Source organism: Oncorhynchus nerka, linkage group LG25, assembly GCF_034236695.1.
Source record: "Oncorhynchus nerka isolate Pitt River linkage group LG25, Oner_Uvic_2.0, whole genome shotgun sequence".
Classification (NCBI taxonomy): domain Eukaryota; kingdom Metazoa; phylum Chordata; class Actinopteri; order Salmoniformes; family Salmonidae; genus Oncorhynchus; species Oncorhynchus nerka.
Genome location: NC_088420.1, coordinates 52,498,294 through 52,521,804, shown reverse-complemented (window position 1 = coordinate 52,521,804; position 23,511 = coordinate 52,498,294). Strand labels below are relative to the sequence as shown.

At 41.2% G+C, this 23,511-nt stretch overlaps 1 protein-coding gene across 1 annotated transcript; it reads right to left on the bottom strand.

Moving 5' to 3' along the window:
* Nucleotides 1-8,318: 8,318 nt before the first annotated feature.
* Nucleotides 8,319-10,925, bottom strand: LOC115109668 (dual specificity protein phosphatase 6-like). Its single transcript, XM_029634869.2, has 3 exons — nt 10,442-10,925; nt 9,791-10,225; nt 8,319-8,727 (listed from the first exon to the last, which is right to left on the bottom strand). Exons 1-3 carry the CDS (start codon nt 10,839-10,841, stop codon nt 8,414-8,416), a joined length of 1,149 nt encoding a protein of 382 aa, XP_029490729.1. The 5' UTR covers nt 10,842-10,925; the 3' UTR covers nt 8,319-8,413.
* Nucleotides 10,926-23,511: the final 12,586 nt, after the last annotated feature.

The window sequence follows — 23,511 nt, the reverse complement described above, 5'->3', positions numbered from 1 at the left end:
TGAAAGTAGTGTCTCAAATGTTTATCTACATTTATCCATTTTGACTGTTGCCTAAAACATTCTTATTTCTTTGTCCCCCAGATACTAAAGATGACATGGTCCTGAGAGTGTTTCTCCCACCACCAGTGTATGAGTTGGAAAGAAGACTGCCCGCCCAAGCATTGATGAGACTTATTATTGTGGTCTTATTGTAGCTTAAGTATACATGTGGAATATTGAACACTATTTAATATGTAATACTGTAAACTAGAGGTGGGAAGTAACTAATTGCAAATACTCTCTGTACTGTAATTGATTAGCTTTTCCAAGTACTTTTACATTTATTTTTTATTTTTCAGTCAGTCATTTTACCAGGCAGGCCACCCGTGATACAAGTCAGTATTCAACGTTCACCCATGTCTGAGGACGTTGGGAGGCACCAGTGAGAGCTTTTACCTGAAAGTAGGTTTTGGGTTTTGCGGACAGGGATGGCACTTGGCCTCAAGCATCTGCCTCTGGTTCCATGTTCAAATCCAGAGAGAGAAAGTTTTAAATCCTAAACCTTAACCCTTACCTTAATCATTCAGGAGGTAATGCCTAAACTTAACCTTAAACAATTTAAAATTTGACGTTTGGAACAACTTCGAAATTTAAAGTTTGCGAACATGGATGAACGTCTAATTCTGATGGAAGACTGTGAGGGCTATTTGAATTTTACTTCTACTTGAGTAAAATGTCATTCAAGTAAAACTACTCTACTTGAGTAGGATATTTCAATACTCTTAACCTCTGATTTTAATTTATCTTAAAATTTTAATAGTATATTTTTTTAAATTCCTCAGTTGTTACTACATAAAGATGTGCCTTGTTCCAACTCGTAAAAATACAGTTCCTACTGTACATTATTTCCCCCTTCCTTTTCAATCAATGCATGGAAAAAAATCACATGTAACATTCAATTAATCTTAGTCAAATTTGTTAATTGTCATGGTCATTGTTTTTATTTTTAAAGTAACTCAATTCAATTTAAATGTACTTCTACTTGAGTAGGATTTTTCAGCACTCTTCCCACCCCTGCTGCAAATCACGCACAGTGTCTGGACTCAACTTCCTTCACATATCAATAGACTGTATCGGAGTATAGCATATTCTGAGCAATATGAAAGTCCACAATTTGTGTTTGTGCATGAGCAGGCTTGTGCAAGAGTGTGATGAGTGTCTTGACTGTTGTTAATCCCAGAAGCCGACCCAAAACAACAGCGGCGCAGGGGGGGCAGACGAAGCGGCCTCTTGGTCAGGCTGCGTAGACGTGCACATCGCCCACCGCTCCTGAGTATATTACTCAGTGTCCAGTCTCTTGACAACAAGGTAGACGAAATTTGAACAAGGGTTGCCTTCCAGAGGGACATCAGAGATTGTAACATTCTCTGTTTCATGGAAACATGTCTCTCTTGGGATAGGATGTTGGAATCGGTTCAGCCACCAGGCTTCTCATTGCATCGCCCCGACAGAGATAAAAACCTCTCAGGGAAGAGGAAGGGCGGGGGTGTATGCTTCATGATTAACAAATCATGGTATAATCATAACAACATACAGAAACTCAAGTCCTTCTGCTCAGCCAACCGAGAATTCCTTACAACAAAATGGCAGGAATATTACCTCCCAAGAGAATTCTCGTCAGTTATCATCACAGCTGTGTACATTCCCCCTCAAGCCGACACCAAGATGGCCCTCAAGGAACTTCACTAGACTCTATGTAAACTGGAAACCATATATCCTGAGGCTGCATTTATTGTAGCTGGGGATTTAAAAAAAGCTAATTTGAGAACAAGGCTACCTAAATTCTATCAGCATTATGATTGCACTACGCACGGGGGTAGTACACTCGATCACTGCTAATCTAATTTCCGCTATCCATACAAAGCCCTCCCCCCGCCCTCCCCTTGGCAAATCCAACCACAACGTAATTTTGTTCCTACCGTCTTATAGGCAGAAACTCAAAGAAGTACCAGTGACTAGAACCATTCAATGCTGGTCTGACCAATTAGAATCCACGCTTCAAGATTGTTTTGATCACGCGGACTGGGATGTGTTCCGGTCACCCTCAGAGAACAACATCGACCTGTACGCTGACTCGGTGAGTGAGTTTTTAAGGAAGTGCATTGGAGATGTTTTACTCACTGTGACTATTAAAAACCGTGGATGGATGGCAGAATTCGCACAAAACTGAAAGCACGAACCACCACATTTACCCATGGAAATAGGTCTGGGAATATGGCTGACTATAAACAGTGTAGCTGTTCCCTCCTCAAGGCAATCAAACAAGCGACCCGCCACTCGGCCCTCAGGAAGGTGGTCGAACACGGCCCGAAAACAGAGGGTGAACTCCGGGTAGTGGTCTCGAGCAGAGTCTGGGCCGTTCCAGACTGCGTTGGCCCATTCTAGGGCTCTACCCATCAAGCAGGAGACGAGGAGGCTCCCACTCTCTTCACCAGAGGGAGTCGGACAAACGGTAGCCAGGTAGAGCTGGAGCTAAAAATCCCTGGCACCCAGCCGCAGCTCCATCGTACTCCCTCGGGGGCGCGAGAAGCAACGCGCTGAGACCGGACGCAGCCGGAGGAGGAGTGGGTTGTGTCATCTGTGGGGGAGCTGGGGTTGATGTCAGGAGACCACTCCTCTCCCATTGCTCCATCCTCTCCATCATTTGGTCCATTGCCGAACCTATCCGATGGAAGAGGGGTGATCGCTGCTCCTGCTGACTCCACGACAGGCTTCTGACACGGCTTCTAGGAGTAGTGGGTGGAGGAGTCAGGCGCAGAGAGCAGGGTTAGTTCACACGTTGGTCTTTATTCCAGGAACAGAGTAACGGTCACGCCAAACACAAGGGTGCATAAAATACCAAGTCCAACAAACAGGACGAAACTGTCCGGAAAAAGGAATCCATGTAAATCCACACACCATGAACAGAAAAACAAGCCCGCACAAAAGCAGGCGGTCCTACCGGGTTTAAATAGCCCAAAACAAAACCCAAACAAGAAACAGGTGAAACTAATCAGACGAAACAAACTGAAACCGAAAAGGGGATCGGTGGCAGCTAGTAGGCCGGCAACGACGCTCGCAGAACGCCGCCCGAACAGGAAGAGGAACCATCTTCGGCGGGATTCGTGACATACGTAAATACATGAATAACAATAACCCAGCAAAAGAGTAAAAAACAACCCAACTGCTGGGTCAAAATAACATTTTTTGGGGGGATAAATCAAGTAACCCAGCATGTTGTGTCATTCACATAAACAAACAGTGCTGAGTTAAAATAACCCAGAAATGGGTTACAGAAATGACCAAAATTGGGTCAATTTTGACCCAGCATTTTTTTAGAAGGCATAATTATGCATAGTTCAACTCACCCATTCTCCCCTTTTCTCCACCATCAAACTATACTTCAGTTATTTAATCTGTTGTTATTATATATTGTATTGAAATTAGTTTAGGTTTAGTTTCGAGGCAATTATCGGGGTGATTGTCAACTGAGCATGGAACATTCAAATTGAAGAAGGAGCAGAGCAGGCCCAGATAAACCAATCCAAAAATGAACGGGTGTGCGTAATGAATGGCAGGCATGACATTTAAAAATGACAGAGTAATTCAACATTTCAATTCGTTTTGTGTCATTATATATGATGCTCTCTGCCGTTCTAGTGTTAATAAACACAATCACAAATAAATTCATTAATATTCTGTTTCGGAAGGTCATATAAAAACATGATACAAGGCAATTTATTTAAAACAAACAGAATAGCATGTTTTGAGATGTATTTACAGTGGGGCAAAAAAGTATTTAGTCAGCCACCAATTGTGCAGGTTCTCCCACTTAAAGATGAGAGAGGCCTGTAATTTTCATCATAGGTACACTTCAACTATGACAGACAAAATGAGAAAAAAAAATCCAGAAAATCACATTTTAGGATTTTTTATGAATTTATTTGCAAATTATGGTGGAAAATAAGTCTTTGTTCACCTACAAACAAGCAAGATTTCTGACTCTCACAGACCTGTAACTTCTTCTTTAAGAGGCTCCTCTATCCTCCACTCGTTACCTGTATTAATGGCACCTGTTTGAACGACTGATCCGTGTAAAGGAAAGAATGAATGGGGACATGTATCGTGAATACTTTCTGAAGGCACTGTATTTCACAATCATATATCACACATTATATCACACATTTTTAAATGTCCTGCCCACAAAATATGGCCATGTTCCAACAGGGGTTATGACGACCCGCATCAATAGCATAGCTCTCCCAGAGCTCTGAATGACAGGCCACTCATATCAGCTGAGGAATGGAATGCCTGTGTGGCGTGCCCCCTTTAAGTCACAGCCAGCTGGCCCCTGCCTTCACTGATCTGATCTAGGGGCTGTTCACAGGAAGTCAATGGACAACCAGGAGCTGTCAGGAGCCAGCTAGCTTTTGGTCTGACTCAACTACTTGACTTTAGTCAGACATTTAGCGACAAGAGCAGCTGGGATCAAACAGAGTTTGTGTGGATGATGTCAAACAACGTATGTGAGTTTGTATTGAAATGAATGTGAGACTTGAATGTGAGACTATTGAGCACAGCTCCAGAACAACTATGTTGACAACTGGTTATAAACAATTGCCAAAAATGCACCCATTATAGTCAAACATGTCACCATATGTTACAATTGTTTTGAAGTAACTCTGTCTACACACCATTTTGTCTACATACAAAAGCTTTCTCTTTTCCCCACACACATACATAACTACCTTCACCCCCACCCCTCCAGTGACCTGTATGGTCTGTCATGTCCCAAAAGAGGTGCCTCCGTGAGAGTGAGTGTGAGGGGTGAGGTTGCCAGTCCCTCTCCACATCCCCATGCCCTTCTAAATATAGAGAGGTAGTTTCCTGTGCCCTGTAATACGGGGCATTAAAACAGCAAAGGCCAGGCCAGTGGACAGGAAGAGCCAGCATGAGGCCCAGAGAGCCTGGCGTACCACACATTCCCCCCAGCTGTCAATCAACAGTCCAACCCAACATTACATCAGGGGGATACTAAATATAGTATAGTCGCTCTGGTACGGTATCTGCACTATATTCTCTCTGGCACAGTGTTGGCTGTTGGTTCCAAAGTACTATTGATAATTTATTAGAGGTTCACTGCTAAACAATACCAATTATCACATATGCTAATATGCTAAAAATACATTCAAAATATTCTTCTCATGAACCATAGAACCAAATGACACCAACTTTGGAATGTAGGTCCATGTCTTAACTTAGTCTAAAAAAAGATAATTGGTGAAAAGATGGCTAAGTTATTGACAAATCAAAATCCGATTTTACGTGATATTCTAAACCACCGTAAATCCACTGCACAGTGGTCTATCAACTTGAAACTTGTCATCGCAATCATGGACATTCATAAGATGAACCCCACTGGTATTAATCTCTCAAAAAACAAGTAAACTATTAACAACTCATTCTTTGCATGTGCAGTGATAATGCTCAGAATCATCTGCAATCGTCTTCTCCTCATGAACAATATATCCGATTCATTTCAAATGTTTTATTTAGGCTCATTACACCAGTTATTTAAATGCTTTTTAAAGTTCAACTTGTTGCTGCATTTAAATATGGCTGCACTGTACGTATAGATGCACGTTAGCACATAAGCTGCTGCAGTTCCTACATGATAGTGCTTTGTTATCCAACTGATCTTGTCCTTTCTGTCAACCTGTGAACCCAGTTCATTGGTGCTCGCAGTTATATTTTGAATGTGTTAAGTTTGTCATGGTATGAAGTAAATACTTTTTTTGTGAAGCCCTTTAATTATGTCTCTTTGTGTTAAAAATATTAGAGATCTTGGAAATGCATTGCTTGACAATTCAGATCATAGCATGTGGAAATCCTAGGTCCACCATCTGAAAACAATTGGCTAATCTACGGAGTTGCATGTACTGTAGGTCTATAGATAGTCCTGCTTTTACGTCACACCAAAGCATTGACACACTACTACACTCCAATAGCCTATATGTACTAATATATACGTGTGTGTGACACATGTGCATGTGACACAGTCACTTCACCGACATGGCATTATTTAAATGTGTGAACAGCTGTTAGCATTGAGTGTGAACATGATCTCCTGTTTAGCCGTGAGGATTGTCTCTCAATGCTCTCCAGGTCTTAACAAGTACGCACCACACCATCCACAGTGTCAGGGGACACTATGTTTAAGGACTTTAAGTTCCCTTTGATGGGCTGCTTTGCTCAAACAAAGGCACTCACCTTCAGGAAGTGCCTCAGGGACTGACTGTGTGTGTGTGTGTGTGTGTGTGTGTGTGTGTGTGTGTGTGTGTGTGTGTGTGTGTGTGTGTGTGTGTGTGTGTGTGTGTGTGTGTGTGTGTGTGTGTGTGTGTGTGTGTGTGTGTGTGTGTGTGTGCTCCCCAACCTAGAAAAACCAGTCCTTCAGAGATTCAGTCAATCAGTCATGCAATCTGTTAGTGTGACCGGAATCACTGTGTGTACTTCTAATTATGTACAGCACAAGTTTAGTAACATTTTGGACGAGTTCCCAAAGGAACATAATGTGCCAGTGAGACACATCATGTTATACAACACTGGTGGTGTGACAATGTGTTAAGTGTTATTTGTATTGGATAATTGCTGCGTTTGAGAGCTGCATTAACCTATGTGGTTAAAGAACACCCATTTGTTTGTGAATGGCTCCTTCTGTGTCATCTGGCTGATGATTGTCACGTGCACACACACACACACACACAGTATGTGCGATGGTTAAAGTGGAACCGAGGAGTTGGAGAGTCCACTTAAAGTACATAAAGACAATGTGTGGACACTGTGTAAAAAAACATCAAACTGTTGAGCAATGAAAAAAAGACATTGGTAGAAGTAGACAAAATATGAATTTATTAATAACTTATCATTTCTTTACATTCGTAAGAGAGGAGTGTAGACTCGAGGAGTGGTGGGTGTTGAAACCAAAATGTCTTTCTTCCCCCATAGACAGGCCTTCTCTCAGAAGGGAGGAACAAAATCCTCCCATAATCAGGATTTTCTTCTCAACCAACAAAAAAACGACATTTCACAGAGGCAAGGTGAGCAAGGCCTACTGCTTTGTCAACATCTCCCAGACTTTGAAAAGCCTTGACCACAGATAAGAATGAACTTATGTTAACCCCCATTGTTCCCCACTAAACATCAACATAAACAGAGTGTAGCAATCTTAAGTTGGCTTCCATAAAGCTATTTCTACCTTAACTGAATAACAAATCAAGTTTCTTAACATAGCCATGCACTGACAGACGGTTTCAGTGATTTGTTGTAAAATTATTTTTAACAGTCATTTTGCTGTGGCTCAATTTTGTAGAATTGTGATAGGTGGTGAAAGCATAGTTCGGGCAAAGTCCTTGGAGGGTTAATGCACAAGAACCGTTCTATGTCCAGAACTAAGGCATACAACCAATGTGACTCTGATTTGTGTGAGGGTGGGTGCAAAAATGGCCTGTCGGGCTGAATTCATATATAAAGCAAATATATTACACATATACATTTATTAACGATTCTTGGAAAACCACACTACATTTTTTTTGTTGGCATAATAAACTTAAACATACTGATCAATAAACAGTTGGTTTGCTTAAATAAAGTAGAAGATGAACAACAAAAAATCTTCAGCACCCACTTGTTGCAAAGGGTATACTAGAGCAAGGCTATACTTTATTACTTTTATATTAAGAAATATACACATGTATAAATGATTCAAATGACTCCACACATGTAAAATTGAGTTCAATATACTGTGGCGTCTTAACCGGGGGTGTTTTATCCTAAACAGGCAAATCTTCTCAGAAGACATGTGATATGCACCCGAAACAAAAGTATTGAAGGTGCAGGTGCTAGCCCAAAAAACAAAAAGGTATTTATAGTCATATATATACATGTATGTTCAGATAGAACAATCATGTCTCTTTGGCACACCAGCCTTTCATCGTGAAATTAAACGTACAATTGACCACCAGATCACTTTACTTCTCTTTCAACGCATTTACAGAAAAAAAATTGAGGCAGAAACCTAGTCCAGTCCAAAATTAATATAGGGTTCTAGAAAGTTAATGTGCTTTCTTTTTCTCTCTCTTCCCCATCTTCTCTCTTTCTTTCATTCTTTCTTTCTCTGTCCCTGTTTTTGCAGCAGCTGCTTCTGAGCCGTTTGGCAGACCGACCAGGTGCCCCTTCAGCAGCCATTCTTGGCAGCTGGTAACCTCAAGCCAACTGTGTCAATAACGGCAGGATGTCATCATGTCACAACAGGTGACGGAAATAAAGTAGAGAAACATTGCAGCGTTTCAGGTTTCATTAAATCTCCAAGCCAGTAGGGGGCGACGATGGCGCTGCCTCACGTGGACTCCAGAGGGTCCAGCTGGAAGACGTTGTGGTTGGTGGGGGTGGTGAAATACAGGGGTTGTGTGGGGGCCGCAACCCGGTTATCGCAGGGGCTCTTCAGGCCCAGGGTGCGCTCAAAGTCCAGGAGTTGGCCCATGAAGTTGAAGTTGGGCGAGATGTTGGACTTCTTCATCTTGACAATGTCGTAGGCGTCGTTCATGGACAGGTTGAGCTTCTGCATGAGGTACGCCACGGTGACTGTCACCGAACGGCTGATGCCGGCCAGACAGTGGACCAGGACGCCGCATTTCTGACTGCGAGCCTCATCTGAGAAGGAGGGGAAAAAAGAGGAGGAACATGTTAGACTTTAGTCAGATATGCATCATGTGTATTCTGAGAAAACACAGCGATACAAAAACAATTGCTCTGAACATATAGATACTGAAAAAGAAACTTAGGCTGTGGAAGGACTAGTGGAAAGGCAACCAGATAAAACAGTGCCTGTGGTCAACACTGACTAAACCAGTTCCACGGTTAAGCGGCGGAAGTCTGAAATGATCATAACAGTCTCAGGCCCAGACACATCCATCAACAAACCGCTGTGGTACTCTGAGCATAAACAGAGCAGACATTCTTTAATTTGGCCTGGAGTACCACGACTTGGAAATTGACAATTAACGCTCTATCAGGCTGCCCGAGTTACTTGATAATGGTGCCATTAGGGCGTATAAATGTAGGAGTTATGAGGGCACCCTGTCAGGGCTAACAGGATGTCAACAGAGCCTGTAAATGGCTCTCTTTGTGAAGGGAACACATCGCTGGGCTGTCCTAGATTACTTTCAATGGCCGCTTCCTTCCTGTTGTGCTCAAATTACCCCCTCCCTCCGCTCGTTCTACCCCTCTCCAATTTCCACACAGGCCTTTGTATTACAATTACACAAGCCTGAGGTAAGCTAGGCCCCGGCTGCAGACCAAAAAGGCAGACACAGGAAGTGTTCCATTGAAGTTTAATAATTGTAATTTGGGAGTAGTTTATTGTTATGGGGCATAGAACTAGAATAAAATGTATCTGCTTGGCACAATGGACTTAATCTGGTTCCCTCTGACTGATAAGAAAGTACTCTAGGACACCTATAATCCAAATTGCACAATAACAACTAAATAACTTCCTGGTGATAAGATATCTTATTAATACGTTTCAGTTCCTGTACTGTGAACCCGTGGTTTTCACTTGTTAGGCCAATATAAGCGTAAATGTACAACAACTATAAAATAGACCTGTTTTATTTATTAACCCTGTGCGTTTACTGTGCGTGTAAATTAGAATAGGAGAGCTATCCATGTGCTTGAATGTAAGCTATTATGTAATTATGTTGAATGTAAGCTATACCTATGAAGCTAATGGCTTCCGGGAAGAACTGTGACAGATTTTGGCTCCAGTGATCAGAGATGGGGATCTGCTTGTACTTGAATTCCCCGGCGTTCTCGAACATGTTGGGCAGGTTCGGAGTCACATTCAGAATGTACTTGATGCCGAACTCTTCTAGAATGTCTAAGTTGGTGGAATCCTTGGCGCAGCCCAGGTAGAGGTGTGGGAGGATCTCCACTGGGAAGGAGGGCTGGGGGTTGGAGAGGGGACTGCCATCTGAGTCTGTGGCGCTGCTTGGGTCCCTGTCGATGTCTGACTCGATGTCGGATGAGTCGGAGCTTATCCGCAGACCCCCGAGGCCGAGCACCTGGGCAGTGGGAGAACTGCTATTGAAAGAGCCATCAAGATTGGTCTCGCACAGGGCAGGGAACTCTGCTTGGAATTTATTGAAACCACCTGTAAGATGAAGGAAATAATATTGTTAGACAAATCCATTGATATAACAGGCAGAGGCTACACAATGTGATGACCTAATATATTTTCATTATCATATACGTTTTTAGCTGCACATGCATCAAAATGTTCACTTATTCGTTATTAATGTATTTACCGAATTAGGCCAACATTTTAGTAGAAAATGTGCGCTTCTGGAAAAACAACAACAACACTCACCTTCAAGGTAAAACGCCTTGTAGCCCTCGTCTTTCATCTTCTTCAGGAGCAAGCCCAGCACGGAGCCCCCGTCCACATTTTCGTTCCATTCCCTGCTGTACTCGTCATACAGCACGATAGTGTCCGTCTTGCACCGCCGCGCAAATCTCTCCCGATCCTCGCCGTTTGAGAGCAGGCACTTGATGGGAAGATTGCCCTTCTTCAGCCGCCGGAGCATCAGGCTTGGGATGGCCACGTTAATCGCCGTTTCGACGTGCGAGGACTCGTATAGCTCCAGCGCTCTGCAGTCCATTACCAATAGGCAGTCTTTTCGCGTCTGGAGCTGCTTTTGCAGCCACTCCACGGTCTTGCTGATTGCCATTACCGATTCGAACTGAGCGGGCTTGGGCTTGTCAAGCATTTAGCAAAACAAATATGTTCACTTCACTGCAGGAAAAGTATGTGGTTGGTCCCTGTAGGCTACAGCAAAAAAAGCCGTCAACGTTATGACGACTGGAGCATTGAGGAAATGGCAGCGCACACTGGTCGAGAAAAAAATATATTCTGGAATAACTGCAGAAATGAAAACGGATATCGGCTATTGCATTTCTCCCGAAAATCAGCAAAACACGAATTTCTTAGATATCCTACTGCAGATTGCCTATACAGTAGCACTCATTCATGTAGCGGCTGGAAGAATGTCCATGTATTTATCAATGACTCACTAGTCAGCACTGACGTTATCTTCGTATTATATAACTCAGGCTTTTGCTTTAGAAAATATTCTTCTTCTGTAAAAATCTAACTTAAACGGATTGACTGCAGGACAGTTGCAAAGCATTTGTCACCAATTTCCAATAATCAATTTATTCTTCTGTCGTCTATTCCCAACCTTCTCGTTGTGAATAAGCCTCTTTTGTTGTTGTCGAGGCTGGTTCGTTGATGATGTGCTTTCCGCAGCGCCAAGCTAGTGAATGGTTACAAACGCAAGGCGTTTCAATGGATACATTATATCCGCCAGCCAATCAGAGGGCGCCGAGCAGTCATTACCCTGGAAACGGGACCGGATGGAAGAAACTGTGTTGATGAATTGTTAATAAGTTTGTCATTCACAAAAACGGAAAGGAATTTCCGCTCGGGATCAAGTGAGTGCAAACAAACAGAAGCGGCACTGCAGGGGAAGGAAGGAGAGGGCTATTACTTATTGCGTAGAGGGGGATCCTACCTTGTCCTCAGATTTCTTAATGTCAAAGTTGCGCTATAACAAGATATGTGCACGGTGAGGCAGAGTTGTAGAGAGGCAGCCTATTTGCGTATAGGACACATTATTGCTTTTTTGAACGTTTTGGAACCTCTGTCTAAATTAATCCGTTTTTCACTGTTGTATTTGTCAATTAAATGAAACATGTTTATGATTCCATGACATTTTAAATAATTTAATATATGTGCACGGTGAGGCAGAGTTGTAGAGAGGCAGCCTATTTGCGTATAGGACACATTATTGCTTTTTTGAACGTTTTGGAACCTCTGTCTAAATTAATCCGTTTTTCACTGTTGTATTTGTCAATTAAATGAAACATGTTTATGATTCCATGACATTTTAAATAATTTAATTAATACATGGATATATTGCAATTTAACATGGTTTGTAAATTATGTTACGATTCCAATTCATTGGGTGGAAAAGATGTGCATAATGAATGCATAAAATCAAACGTGGACAAGTTTCCAATGTCCATACAAACGTTCACCTACAGTATATCTGTGCTACACACCTACAGTAGGCTATAGGCCTATGATACAGAGAGGATTAAATACAGTTGAACTCGGAAGTTTACATACACCTTAGCCAAATACATTTAAACTCAGTTTTTCACAATTACTGACAAATTCCTCGTCTTAGGTCAGTTAGGACCACCACTTTATTTAAAGAATGTGAAATGTCAAAATAATAAAAGAGTGATTTATTTCAGCTTTTATTTCTTTTATCACATTCCACGTGGGTCAGAAGTTTATATACACCCAATTTGTATTTGGTAGCAGAGCCTTTAAATTGTTTAACTTGGGTCAAATGTTTAGGGTAGCCTTCCACAAGCTTCCCACAATAAGTTGGGTGAATTTTGGCCCATTCCTCCTGACAGAGCTGGTGTAACTGAGTCAGATTTGTAGGCCTCCTTGCTCTCACACGCTTTTTCAGTTCTGCCCACAAATTTTCTTTGGGATGAGGTCAGGCCTTTGTGATGGCCACTCCATTACCTTGACTTTGTTGTCCTTAAACCGTTTTGCCACAACTTTGGAAGTATGCTTGGGGTCATTGTCCATAAGGAAGACCCATTTGCGACCAAGCTTTAACTTCCTGACTGATGTCTTGAGATATTTCTTAAATATATGCACATCATTTTCCTACCCCATGATGCCATGTATTTTGTGATTTTTGCACCACTCCCTCCTGCAGCAAAGCACCCCCACAACATAATGCTGCCACCCCTGTGCTTCACGGTTGGGATGGTGTTCTTCAGCATGCAAGCATCCCCATTTTTCCTCCAAATATAACAATGGTTATTGTGGCCAAACAGTTCTATTTTTGTTTCATCAGACCAGAGGACATTTATCCAAAAAGTAAGATTGTTGTCCCCATGTGTAGTTCCCAAGTTGCAAACCGTATTCTGGCTTTTTCGTGGCGGTTTTGGAGCAGTGGATTATTCCCTGCTGAGCGGCCTTTCAGGTTATGTCGAGATAGGACTCGCTTTTGTATCTGTTTCCGCCAGCATCTTCACAAGGTCCTTTGCTGTTGTTCTTGGATTGATTTGCACTTTTCGCACCAAAGTACGTTCATCTCTATGAGACAGAGTGCGTCTCCTTCCTGGTCTCATGGTGTTTATACTTGCATACTATTGTTTGTACAGATGAACGTGGTACCTTCAGGCATTTGGAAATTGCTCCCAAGGATGTGCCAGACTTGGAGGTCTACAATTTTTCTTTTGATTTTCCCATGTTGTCAAGCAAAGAGGAACTGAGTTTGAAGGTGGGCCTTGAAATACATCCACAGGTACACCTCCAATTGACTCAAATAATGTCAATTAGCCTATCAGAAGCTTCTCAAGCCATGACATAATTTTCTGGAATTTTCCAAGCTGTTTAAAAGCACCATCAACTTAGTGTATGTAAACTTCTGACCCACTGGAACTGTGATACAGTGAATTATAAGTGATCTGTCTGTAAACAATTGTTGGAAAAAATTACTTGTGTCATGCACAAAGTAGATGTCCTAACCGACTGGCCAAAACTATAGTTTGTTAACAAGAAATTTGTGGAGTGGTTGAAAAATGAGTTTTAATGACTCCAACCTAAGTGTATTTAAACTTTCGACTTCAACTGTATGCTATGGTTTTCTGAAACAGAAGTGCATGGGTTAAATACTATGGCGCCTGTCGTTATTATATCGTTGTCCTTTTGCTACACAAATAATTGGGTATCAGAGCTTTGTCTAGGATCAGTTTACGTTTTATTGTTAAAATCATCTCTCTCTCATCAGCCATATTGGTTGGCCTATCACTATATTATGTTATGTCCTCTCTCACACCTCAGTAATCTGAACTGCCTTGCATGATGTCACAAAACAGTACCACATAAGAGAGTAATGTTTATCTTGTGAAATCTTAAGGCTGTTTTAAGTTAAAGTTGTTATGAAGCAGGGATGTCAAACTCAATCAGTGCACAGAATGACATTGAAAAAACACTGGTCTAAGGCACTGCATCTCAGTGCTAGAGGAGTCACTACAGACATCCTGGTTCGATTCCAGGCTGTATCACAACCAGCTGTGATTGGGAGTCCCATAGGGCGACGCACAATTGCCCCTGCATTGTCTGGTTTGGCAGGTGTAGGCTGTCATTGTAAACAAGAATTTGTTCTTATTAACTGACTTGCTTACTTAAATCAAGGTTAAATTATATATATATATATATATATTTTTTAATATATATATTTTTATTGTAGGCCAGACATAACCTATTATGTTTGTTTTTACAAAAAAAAACTTGCATACAACTGCAAACTGGCCATTGTTCTAATAGAAAAAATATGGCCCTTTGTAATGTCCACTGATGTAGATAAAATGCTATATTTTGCATCCTAACATATTAAAACAAAAGAAGAGATAAATAATATGTATCCAGCCTTTGTTGCTATAGTTGCAGATGGATAGTATGCTAATCAAAAATGATTTAATAACAACAACTTAGCTAGTTGTGTTGTAACATTTAAACTTAAAACATGTTTTTCATTTTGTGGTACTGCATGGATCACCGGTGTGGTTGAATGCAGCATTGCTGTATGGTGCACTCAAAATGTCTTTAAAACCTTTTGTGACTAGGGGGCATTATTTTCATTTTTGGAAAAATAACGTTCCCGTAGTAAACGGGATATTTTGTCAGGACAAGATGCTAGAATATGCACATAATTGACAGCTTAGGATAGAAAACACTCTAAAGTTTCCAAAACTGTAAAAATATTGTCTGTGACTATAACAGAACTGATATTGCGGGCGAAAGCCTGAGAAAAATCCAATCCGGAAGTGCCTCATGTTTTGAAAGCGCTATGTTCCAATGCGTCCCTATTGAGCAGTGAATGGGCTATCAACCAGATTACTATTTTTCCGTATTCCCCAAGGTGTCTACAGCATTGTGACGTAGTTTTACGCATTTATGTTGAAGAATACCCGTAAGCGGCTACATTGCGCAACTAGTCTGATGGCTCCCAGAGTGATTCTCGCGTAAAATACAGAGGTAGCCATTATTCCAATCGGTCCTACTGAAAAACCAATTGTCCCGGTGGATATATTATCGAATAGATATTTGAAAAACACCTTGAGGATTGATTATAAACAACGTTTGCCATGTTTCTGTCGATATTGTGGAGCTAATTTTGAATATTTTTCGGCGTTTTCGTGACTGCAATTTCCGGGCGATTTCTCAGCCAAACGTGAAGAACAAACGGAGCTATTTCGCCTACAAAAATAATATTTTTGCAAAAAAGGAACATTGGCTATCTAACTGCGAGTCTCGTGAGTGAAAACATCCGAAGCTCATCAAAGGTAAATGATTTCATTTGATTGTTTTTCTGATTTCCGTGACCAAGTTACCTGCTGCTAGCTGGACAAAATGCTATGCTAGGCTATCAATAAACTTACACAAATGCTTGACTAGCTTTGACAGGGTGATTAACAAAAGGCTAAGCTGTGTCTCAATATATTTCACTTGTGATTTTCATGAATAGGAATATTTTCTAGGAATATTTATGTCCGTATGCGTTATGGTAATTAGTGTCAGTCGATGATTACGCTCCCTCATGCGGGATGGGGAGTCATTAGAGGTTAATTGAGTAGCAAGCCTAGGCTATTGCTCAAATGTTGCTGTAATAGGCCTGCATTTGCATGCCGTTTTGTTGCAGGTTTTGTATTTTGGTTATTCATTGACAAGCTTTAAATACCAAAGCCAGACTGCAACATTTTAGTAGCCTAGCTAGGACTGTGGACTGTGTCTGTACACTTTCCCTCCTCTGCACACTGTAAACCGTACACAGGAAAAGCAGTGAAATTGATGTTGCATTCAGGAACGCAATCTCACCAGGCTGTATTTTTATAAAGCGCACTTTTTGACAAGCAAGATTACGTTATATGTAGGCTACAGCAATTACTCATTGGTACCGAAACTTGGCATAGACATTTAGCCTACAACACGTTTAAACATTGGGTCTGGTAGAAGATTTGGTCAGTGCCATTAGTGATATGATACAGGGCACTGGCTATCTGTGTGTCGGTGTGGGGCTGGGAGGAGGGGTGCGTGGCAATTCACTGCGTGCAGCAGTTTGGCAGTTTAATTTCATTTATTTGTATTTAACCTTTATTTAACTAGAGAAGTCAGTTAAGAACAAATTCCTACTTACAATGAAGGCCTAATGACGGCAGTGCTTGCTTTGACTTGTAGTGCAGCTCATCGCGGACAGTATGGAAGATGGCCGAAACTAATTGACAACCCAAATCATTGCGCAGGCCAGATAGAAATGTGTCATGGTCCGGATTCAGCCTGCAGGCTTTGTCATAAGAAAACCTAACATGCCAAGACTAAGACTTTTCTGTAATTTCAACAGTAAAACACTAGGGTACACAGCATAATACAACACACATGTTTCACAGCGTTAATGCATGTAGATTGCACTGGATAATGGGTAAAATGCTGGAAAATACTGTTATTAACTGTAATTTCGGAAGCCTCCTGTAAACATTACTCTAACATGCTGTACAAACAGGAAGACTGGCGAATAAAATCTAACCCCAGACCAACAGGCTGCTGAATAGCCACCACTACCTTTGATGTCTTCACTATTTTTCTACGATGTAGAAAATAGTAAAAATAAAGAAAAAACACTTTTGACTGGTACCATATGTGTTAACTTCTTGTTACTTCTGTTGTCAATTATGTTGTTAATTCGTTGTTAATGTTATTATCAATTTTAATAAATGTATTTTATCTACAAAATTGTTTTTCTTACATTTAGATTTCAGGTAGAATTTCACAAAATGTACAGCATTATCCTGGTACATTACAGCATTCCTGTACATTTACAGTAAGCAAATAGTACTGTAAAACATATTACAGCATATCTGTTGTAAAGCAAAATTACAGTATTAAGCTGCCCCCTGTGGTGTCAGTATAATGTTGTACATTTACAAGGAAAAGTTTTACAATGAGGTTAGGACATAGTGATGCCACTGTTGATTGTGTTTACTGAATCTTACTCGGGTGACAAAATGAGCTTGATATTTTTTTTGCGCTTAGGGATAGTGCATAGGGATATCCCACGCAAACACACACACACAGGATTCTCTTAGGCCGAGGTGAGTCTGTGTAGTTATATGAAATGTGGAGCAGCACCACCAACAGACCTTTAAGCCTTCTGCCGGTCACATTTAAATAGCCCCATGTTCTGGCTGAATGGAGCCAAGCTGTTTCTTTTCAGGAACAAATGGCCCCTGCCCCCTTTACCCCATCCCACATCTCTCCCTTTCCTCTTTCTCTATACCGTCCATCTTTCAATCTCTCCAATACTGATTTCTCTCTCTCTTTCCCTTCCCTTTCTCCATTCATCTCCCTCCCTCCCTCCCTCCCCTCTCCACCACCCTCCCTTCCTCGCTCTCCTGTTAATCTACTTGCCCTCCTTGTTTCTCAGCCACTGGGTGCTTGTTGTCTAACTGGGAAATCCTTTGTCCGTTCACAAAAGCTCCCTGTATCCAGCAGTCGTGAGGTCTGGACTGGAGCCACGGGACTACAGATGGGGTCGGGGAGGGAGTGTGTGCGTGCTTGTGTGCATGTGTGTGAGAGAGCTTGAGGGAGAGAGAGATTGACCTAGAGAGAATGTGTGATAAAGTGTGTAGGCTGAACAGGGTAGCAGCTTAACTTTCTATGGCCGGTTCACAATATTCAACTTCCTGTAAGTTCCCTATGTCGGCCACCAACGGAGAGAAAGTTCCAGACATCCCAGAAAAGACACAACACAGAGACCTAACAGACGACTGTCACTGGGTGATAAGAACCACCGTCTTTCTCCTGTTACCACAACAATTATGTTATCTGATGTAGTCAACCCACACTGGGATCACAAGCACTCACTTCCGTGACAACCATCAATTTCAGCTTTAACCCAAGTAAGGTGAAGAGGGCAACTTTTTCTAAATGCTTCCATGTACACAAATGAGCAGCATATTATACTCCAGTTGGAGCCTGAGATAATGAAGAATAGCACCGGATGAGATGCCTGCCGTTTTATGGGCTAACCAGTTGTGCTATTTTGTGTTGTTTTCGTGTTGTTTGTAACTTATTTTGTACATAATGTTTCTGCCACGGTCTGTTATGACTGAAAAGAGCTTCTGGATATCAGAACAGCGATAACTCACCTCGAACTGGATGAAGATTTTTTCTTTAATGAGTCAGACGCAAAGGATTTACTGCAGATATCAGACCAGGCCCAAATCCCCATCATGGACAAGGTCCGGGTGCCTTGTGAGAATTTGTCGGCATGTGGGTAACCCGCCTCTACCATCCGTCCTATTGGCCAACATACAATCATTGGAAAATAAACTGGATGAGCTCCGTTCAAGACTATCCTACCAACGGGACATTAAAAACGGTAATATCTTATGTTTCAACAGAATGGACATTATACAGTTAGCTGGGTTTTCCGCAAGACAGAACAGCTGTGTCTGGTAAGACAAGGAGTGGCAGTCTGTCTATTTGTCAATAATAGCTGGTGTGCAAAATCTAAATGAATAACTTCTTATGGCTTAGATCCCGCTAACGGGCTCGATATTGCAACAGCCAGTAAAAGTGCAGGGCGCCAAATTCAAACAACAGGAATCTCATAATTAAAATTTCTCAAACATACAAGTATTATACACCATTCTAAAGATAAACGTCTTGTTTATACAACCCCGTGTCCAATTTCAAAAAGGCTTTACAGCGAAAGCATACCAAACAATTATGTTAGGTCAGCGCCTAGTCACAAAAAACATACTGCCATTTTCCAGCAAAAGAGAGGAGTCACAAAAAGCCAAAAAGGAGATAAAATGAATCACTAACCTTTGATGATCTTCATCAGATGGCACTCATAGGACTTCATGTTACACAATACATGTTTATTTTGTTCGATAAAGTTCATATTTATATCCAAAAATCTCAGTTTACATTGGCGCGTTATGTTCAGTAATGTTTTGCCTCCAAAACATCCGGTGATTTTGCTGAGAGCCACATCAATTTACAGAAATACTCATCATAAACATTGATGAAAGATACAAGTGTTACACATAGTTTTAACCTCTTCAGTCGACCCTCTACTTTTTTGAACATTCTGTTAAAAATCGCGCAACATTTCAGCGCCCTGCTACTCATGCCAGGAATATAGTATATGCATTTGCTTAGTCTGTGTGGATAGAAAACACTCAGACGTTTAAAAAACTGGTTAAATCACTGCTGTGGCTTTAACAGAACGGCATTTACATCGAAAAGCACAGGAAAAACTGATCACTGAAAATGGGAAAATATATCCATGCGCTAATTGATCCCATTGATAAAGGTGAACCACAATTAATTGACTGAGGTTGCAGTACCTACAGCTTCCACACGGTGTCTAGAGTCTTGTCATTTCCCTTCGAGTTTTTTCTTGGTCAAACACATGCAGGACACCGTATCTAATCCGGTCTAGGACCGGATATTTTCGTTGAGTTTCTAGCCGGACATTTTTCCAGACGGACAGCTAATGATCTTTACATCGCCTCCTGATGAATTTTATCGCTTATTGACGTTTACTAATACCTAAAGTTGCATTACAAACGTATTTCGAAGTGTTTTGTGAAAGTTTATCGTCGACTTTTTGAATTTTAAAAAATGACGTTACGTTTTGAAACAATGTTTTTTTCGTTTATCACACAGTCTACATATAACGATATCTAGGCTTTATATGGACCGATTTAATCGAAATAAAAACCCAAATAGTGTTTATGGGACATCTAGGAGTGCCAACAAAGAAGATGGTGAAAGGTAATGTATTTATTGTGCGGTTTGTGTAACGCCGAAATGCTAATTATTTTGTTTACGTCCCCTGTGGGTCTTTTGGGGTGTTGCATGCTATCAGATAATAGCTTCTCATGCTTTCGCCGAAAAGCATTTTAAAAATCTGACTTGTTGCCTGGATTCACAACGAGTGTAGCTTTAATTCGATACCCTGCATGTGTATTTTAATGAACTTTTGAGTTTTAACTAATACTATTAGCATTTAGCGTAGCGCATTTGCATTTCCAGAGCTCTAGTTGGGACGCAAGCGTCCCGAGTAGAAGCAACAGGTTAAGCAAACGCTGTGTCAGATTTCAAATAAGCTTTATGGTGAAAGCATACCCTGCGAAAATCTGAGTACAGCGCAGTCCCATCATTTGTCCAAATACAAAGTCAAGACGAAAAGTCAAAAAAGTTCCATTACAGTTCGTAGAAACATGTCAAATGATGTATATAATCAATCTTTAGGATGTTTTTATCATAAATCTTCAATAATATTCCTTTGTCATTAGAAAGGAAACGAATCTCGCGCTCACGGCCGTGCACGAGACTTAGCTAAAGGCTTTCAGCCTGACCACCTACTTTGAGTGGTCTTATTCGCTCCCCTTTCACAATAGAAGCCTGAAACAACTTTCTAAAGACTGTTGACTTCTAGTGGAAGCCTTAGGAAGTGCAATCTGACCAAATTTACACTATATTGGATAGGCAACCACTTGAAAAACTACAAACCTCAGATTTCCCACTTCCTGGTTGGATTTTTCTCAGGTTTTCGCCTGCCATATGAGTTATGTTATACTCACAGACATCATTCAAACAAATTTAGAAACTTCAGAGTGATTTCCATCCAAATCTACTAATGATATGCATATCCTAGCTTCTGGGCCTGAGTAGCAGGCAGTTGACTCTGGGCATGCTTTTCATCCGGACGTGAAAATACTGCCCCCTAGCCCAAAAAGGTTTGAACTCCACACACAGAGACACGTACAACGCATATCTGACCATAATTATATCCTCCTGATTTTTGCTTACAATCAATAAATAAAGCAGAAAGTACCAGTACCACTCACTACGGAAGTGGTCAGATGACGCAGATGCTAAGCTACAGGACTGTTTTGCTGGCACAGACTGGAATATGTTTCATCCGATGGCATTGAGGAGTATTTGGCGAAATCCTGCACGGAGCCTTCAAAGTGCCCTGCCATTTTAAGAGTGCATCAGCAGTCAGGAAGGAGGAAATAAAGATAGTTATTCTGGCTCTCTGTGTGGAGCACTCGGTTGGCGTGACAGTTTGACAGTGTGTGCAACTCTGCAGAACACAATTTTAGCATGATCAATTGTAAAGTGTTTAACCTCTTCAGTCGACCCTCTACTTTTTTGAACATTCTGTTAAAAATCACGCAACATTTCAGCGCCCTGCTACTCATGCCAGGAATATAGTATATGCATTTGCTTAGTCTGTGTGGATAGAAAACACTCAGACGTTTAAAAAACTGGTTAAATCACTGCTGTGGCTTTACCAGAACGGCATTTACATCGAAAAGCACAGGAAAAACTGATCACTGAAAATGGGGAAAATATATCCATGCGCTACTTGAACCCATTGATAAACGTGAACCACAATTAATTGACTGAGGTTGCAGTACCTACAGCTTCCACAGGGTGTCTAGAGTCTTGTCATTTCCCTTCGAGTTTTTTCTTGGTCAAACACATACAGGACACCGTATCTAATCCGGTCTAGGACCGGATATTTTCGTTGAGTTTCTAGCCGGACATTTTTCCAGACGGACAGCTAATAATCTTTACATCGCCTCCTGATGAATTTTATCGCTTATTAACGTTTACTAATACCTAAAGTTGCATTACAAACGTATTTCGAAGTGTTTTGTGAAAGTTTATCGTCGACTTTTTGAATTTAAAAAAATGACGTTACGTTTTGAAACGATGTTTTTTTCATTTATCACACAGTCTACATATAACGATATCTAGGCTTTATATGGACCGATTTAATCGAAATAAAGACCCAAATAGTGTTTATGGGACATCTAGGAGTGCCAACAAAGAAGATGGTGAAAGGTAATGTATTTATTGTGCGGTTTGTGTAACGCCGAAATGCTAATTATTTTGTTTACGTCCCCTGTGGGTCTTTTGGGGTGTTGCATGCTATCAGATAATAGCTTCTCATGCTTTCGCCGAAAAGCATTTTAAAAATCTGACTTGTTGCCTGGATTCACAACGAGTGTAGCTTTAATTCGATACCCTGCATGTGTATTTTAATGAACTTTTGAGTTTTAACTAATACTATTAGCATTTAGCGTAGCGCATTTGCATTTCCAGAGCTCTAGTTGGGACGCAAGCGTCCCGGGTAGAAGCAACAGGTTAAGTCGATCGGCAGTATTACTGTTCTAGGTCGTGGTTGTAATCTTTTGGGACCGCTCATGTCATTGTTCGCATGGACTAGTAGCAACATTGTTGCGAAGCATTGAAAAACAAACCAACAAACCAGGTGTATCTCGCTCTAATTTCCCTCAATTGCTCTAGTGCTTTTCACTGCAGCAGACTTTCTTTTTTCCCTCTGTGCTCCTTTTGATGTTCAGTGTCGTTAGACTATCAGTCCTCTGCCAATTGTATTTGGTGTGACATTTTAGTTAAAGGAAATTTGTGTGAGTTCTTGTCTATTGTTGTTTGAACTGCATTGATTTTGTGTGTGACTATTTAAATCTGGGCGAGAAGATTTTTGGACATTTTAAGGCCTTTGTTTGGTATTTGGTCTATGAACCCCCCCCCCACACACACACACACAAATTCATATACCCTGCACTGCTCCCCTGGGAGGTAATACAGATTATTGCAAATCCTCTAATGTTGATGACTGGGTTCTTTCTTGTCAATTGATGCTATGAAGTTGCAGTTAAATTGCTCTGCCATTATTATTGTATAAGGTATTATTGTTTGGGTTACCCCTGTGCTGTGACGCGTGTTTTGCAAGTTATGTCTTATCGTTTCCCTTCACTGGCTATCTGGCAAACAGGCCACACTCTAGGCAGTCTCTTCTGCTGATGTGTGTGGTAGAGGTACTCGATCTATCCTAGTCTTTTCCTTTCGCAGGGGTACTGTTTTTCTCAATTGCTTAGACACAATTCCTCGAACAACTCACCATTTTCTAAAATCTAAACACCCAATTTTAAAAACTCACACCCAATGGTACAAACATCTAACTTCGGGGTCCCAATTCAAACTTTGCCCTCAGACAACACACAACACCTCTATTGTGCCAGAAATCCAGCGGCGACAGAGATGGCTGCCTCGCTTCGCGTTCTTAGGAAACTATGCAGTATTTTTTTTAATGTATTATTTCTTACACTGTTACCTCAGGAAATGTTAAGTCTTATTACATACAGCCGGGAGGAACTATTGGATATAAGAGCAACGTCAACTTACCAACATTACGACCGGGAATACGACTTTCCCGAAGCGGATCCTCTGTTTGG

Coding starts and splice junctions, on each gene's coding strand:
- LOC115109668 (XM_029634869.2), bottom strand. CDS start 10,841: ATGCTTGACAAGCCCAAGCCCGCTCAGTTCGAATCGGTAATGGCAATC. Junction 10,226..10,441: donor CAAGGCGTTTTACCTTGAAG/GTGAGTGTTGTT, acceptor TTCATCTTACAG/GTGGTTTCAATAAATTCCAA. Junction 8,728..9,790: donor GGAAGCCATTAGCTTCATAG/GTATAGCTTACA, acceptor CCTCCTTCTCAG/ATGAGGCTCGCAGTCAGAAA.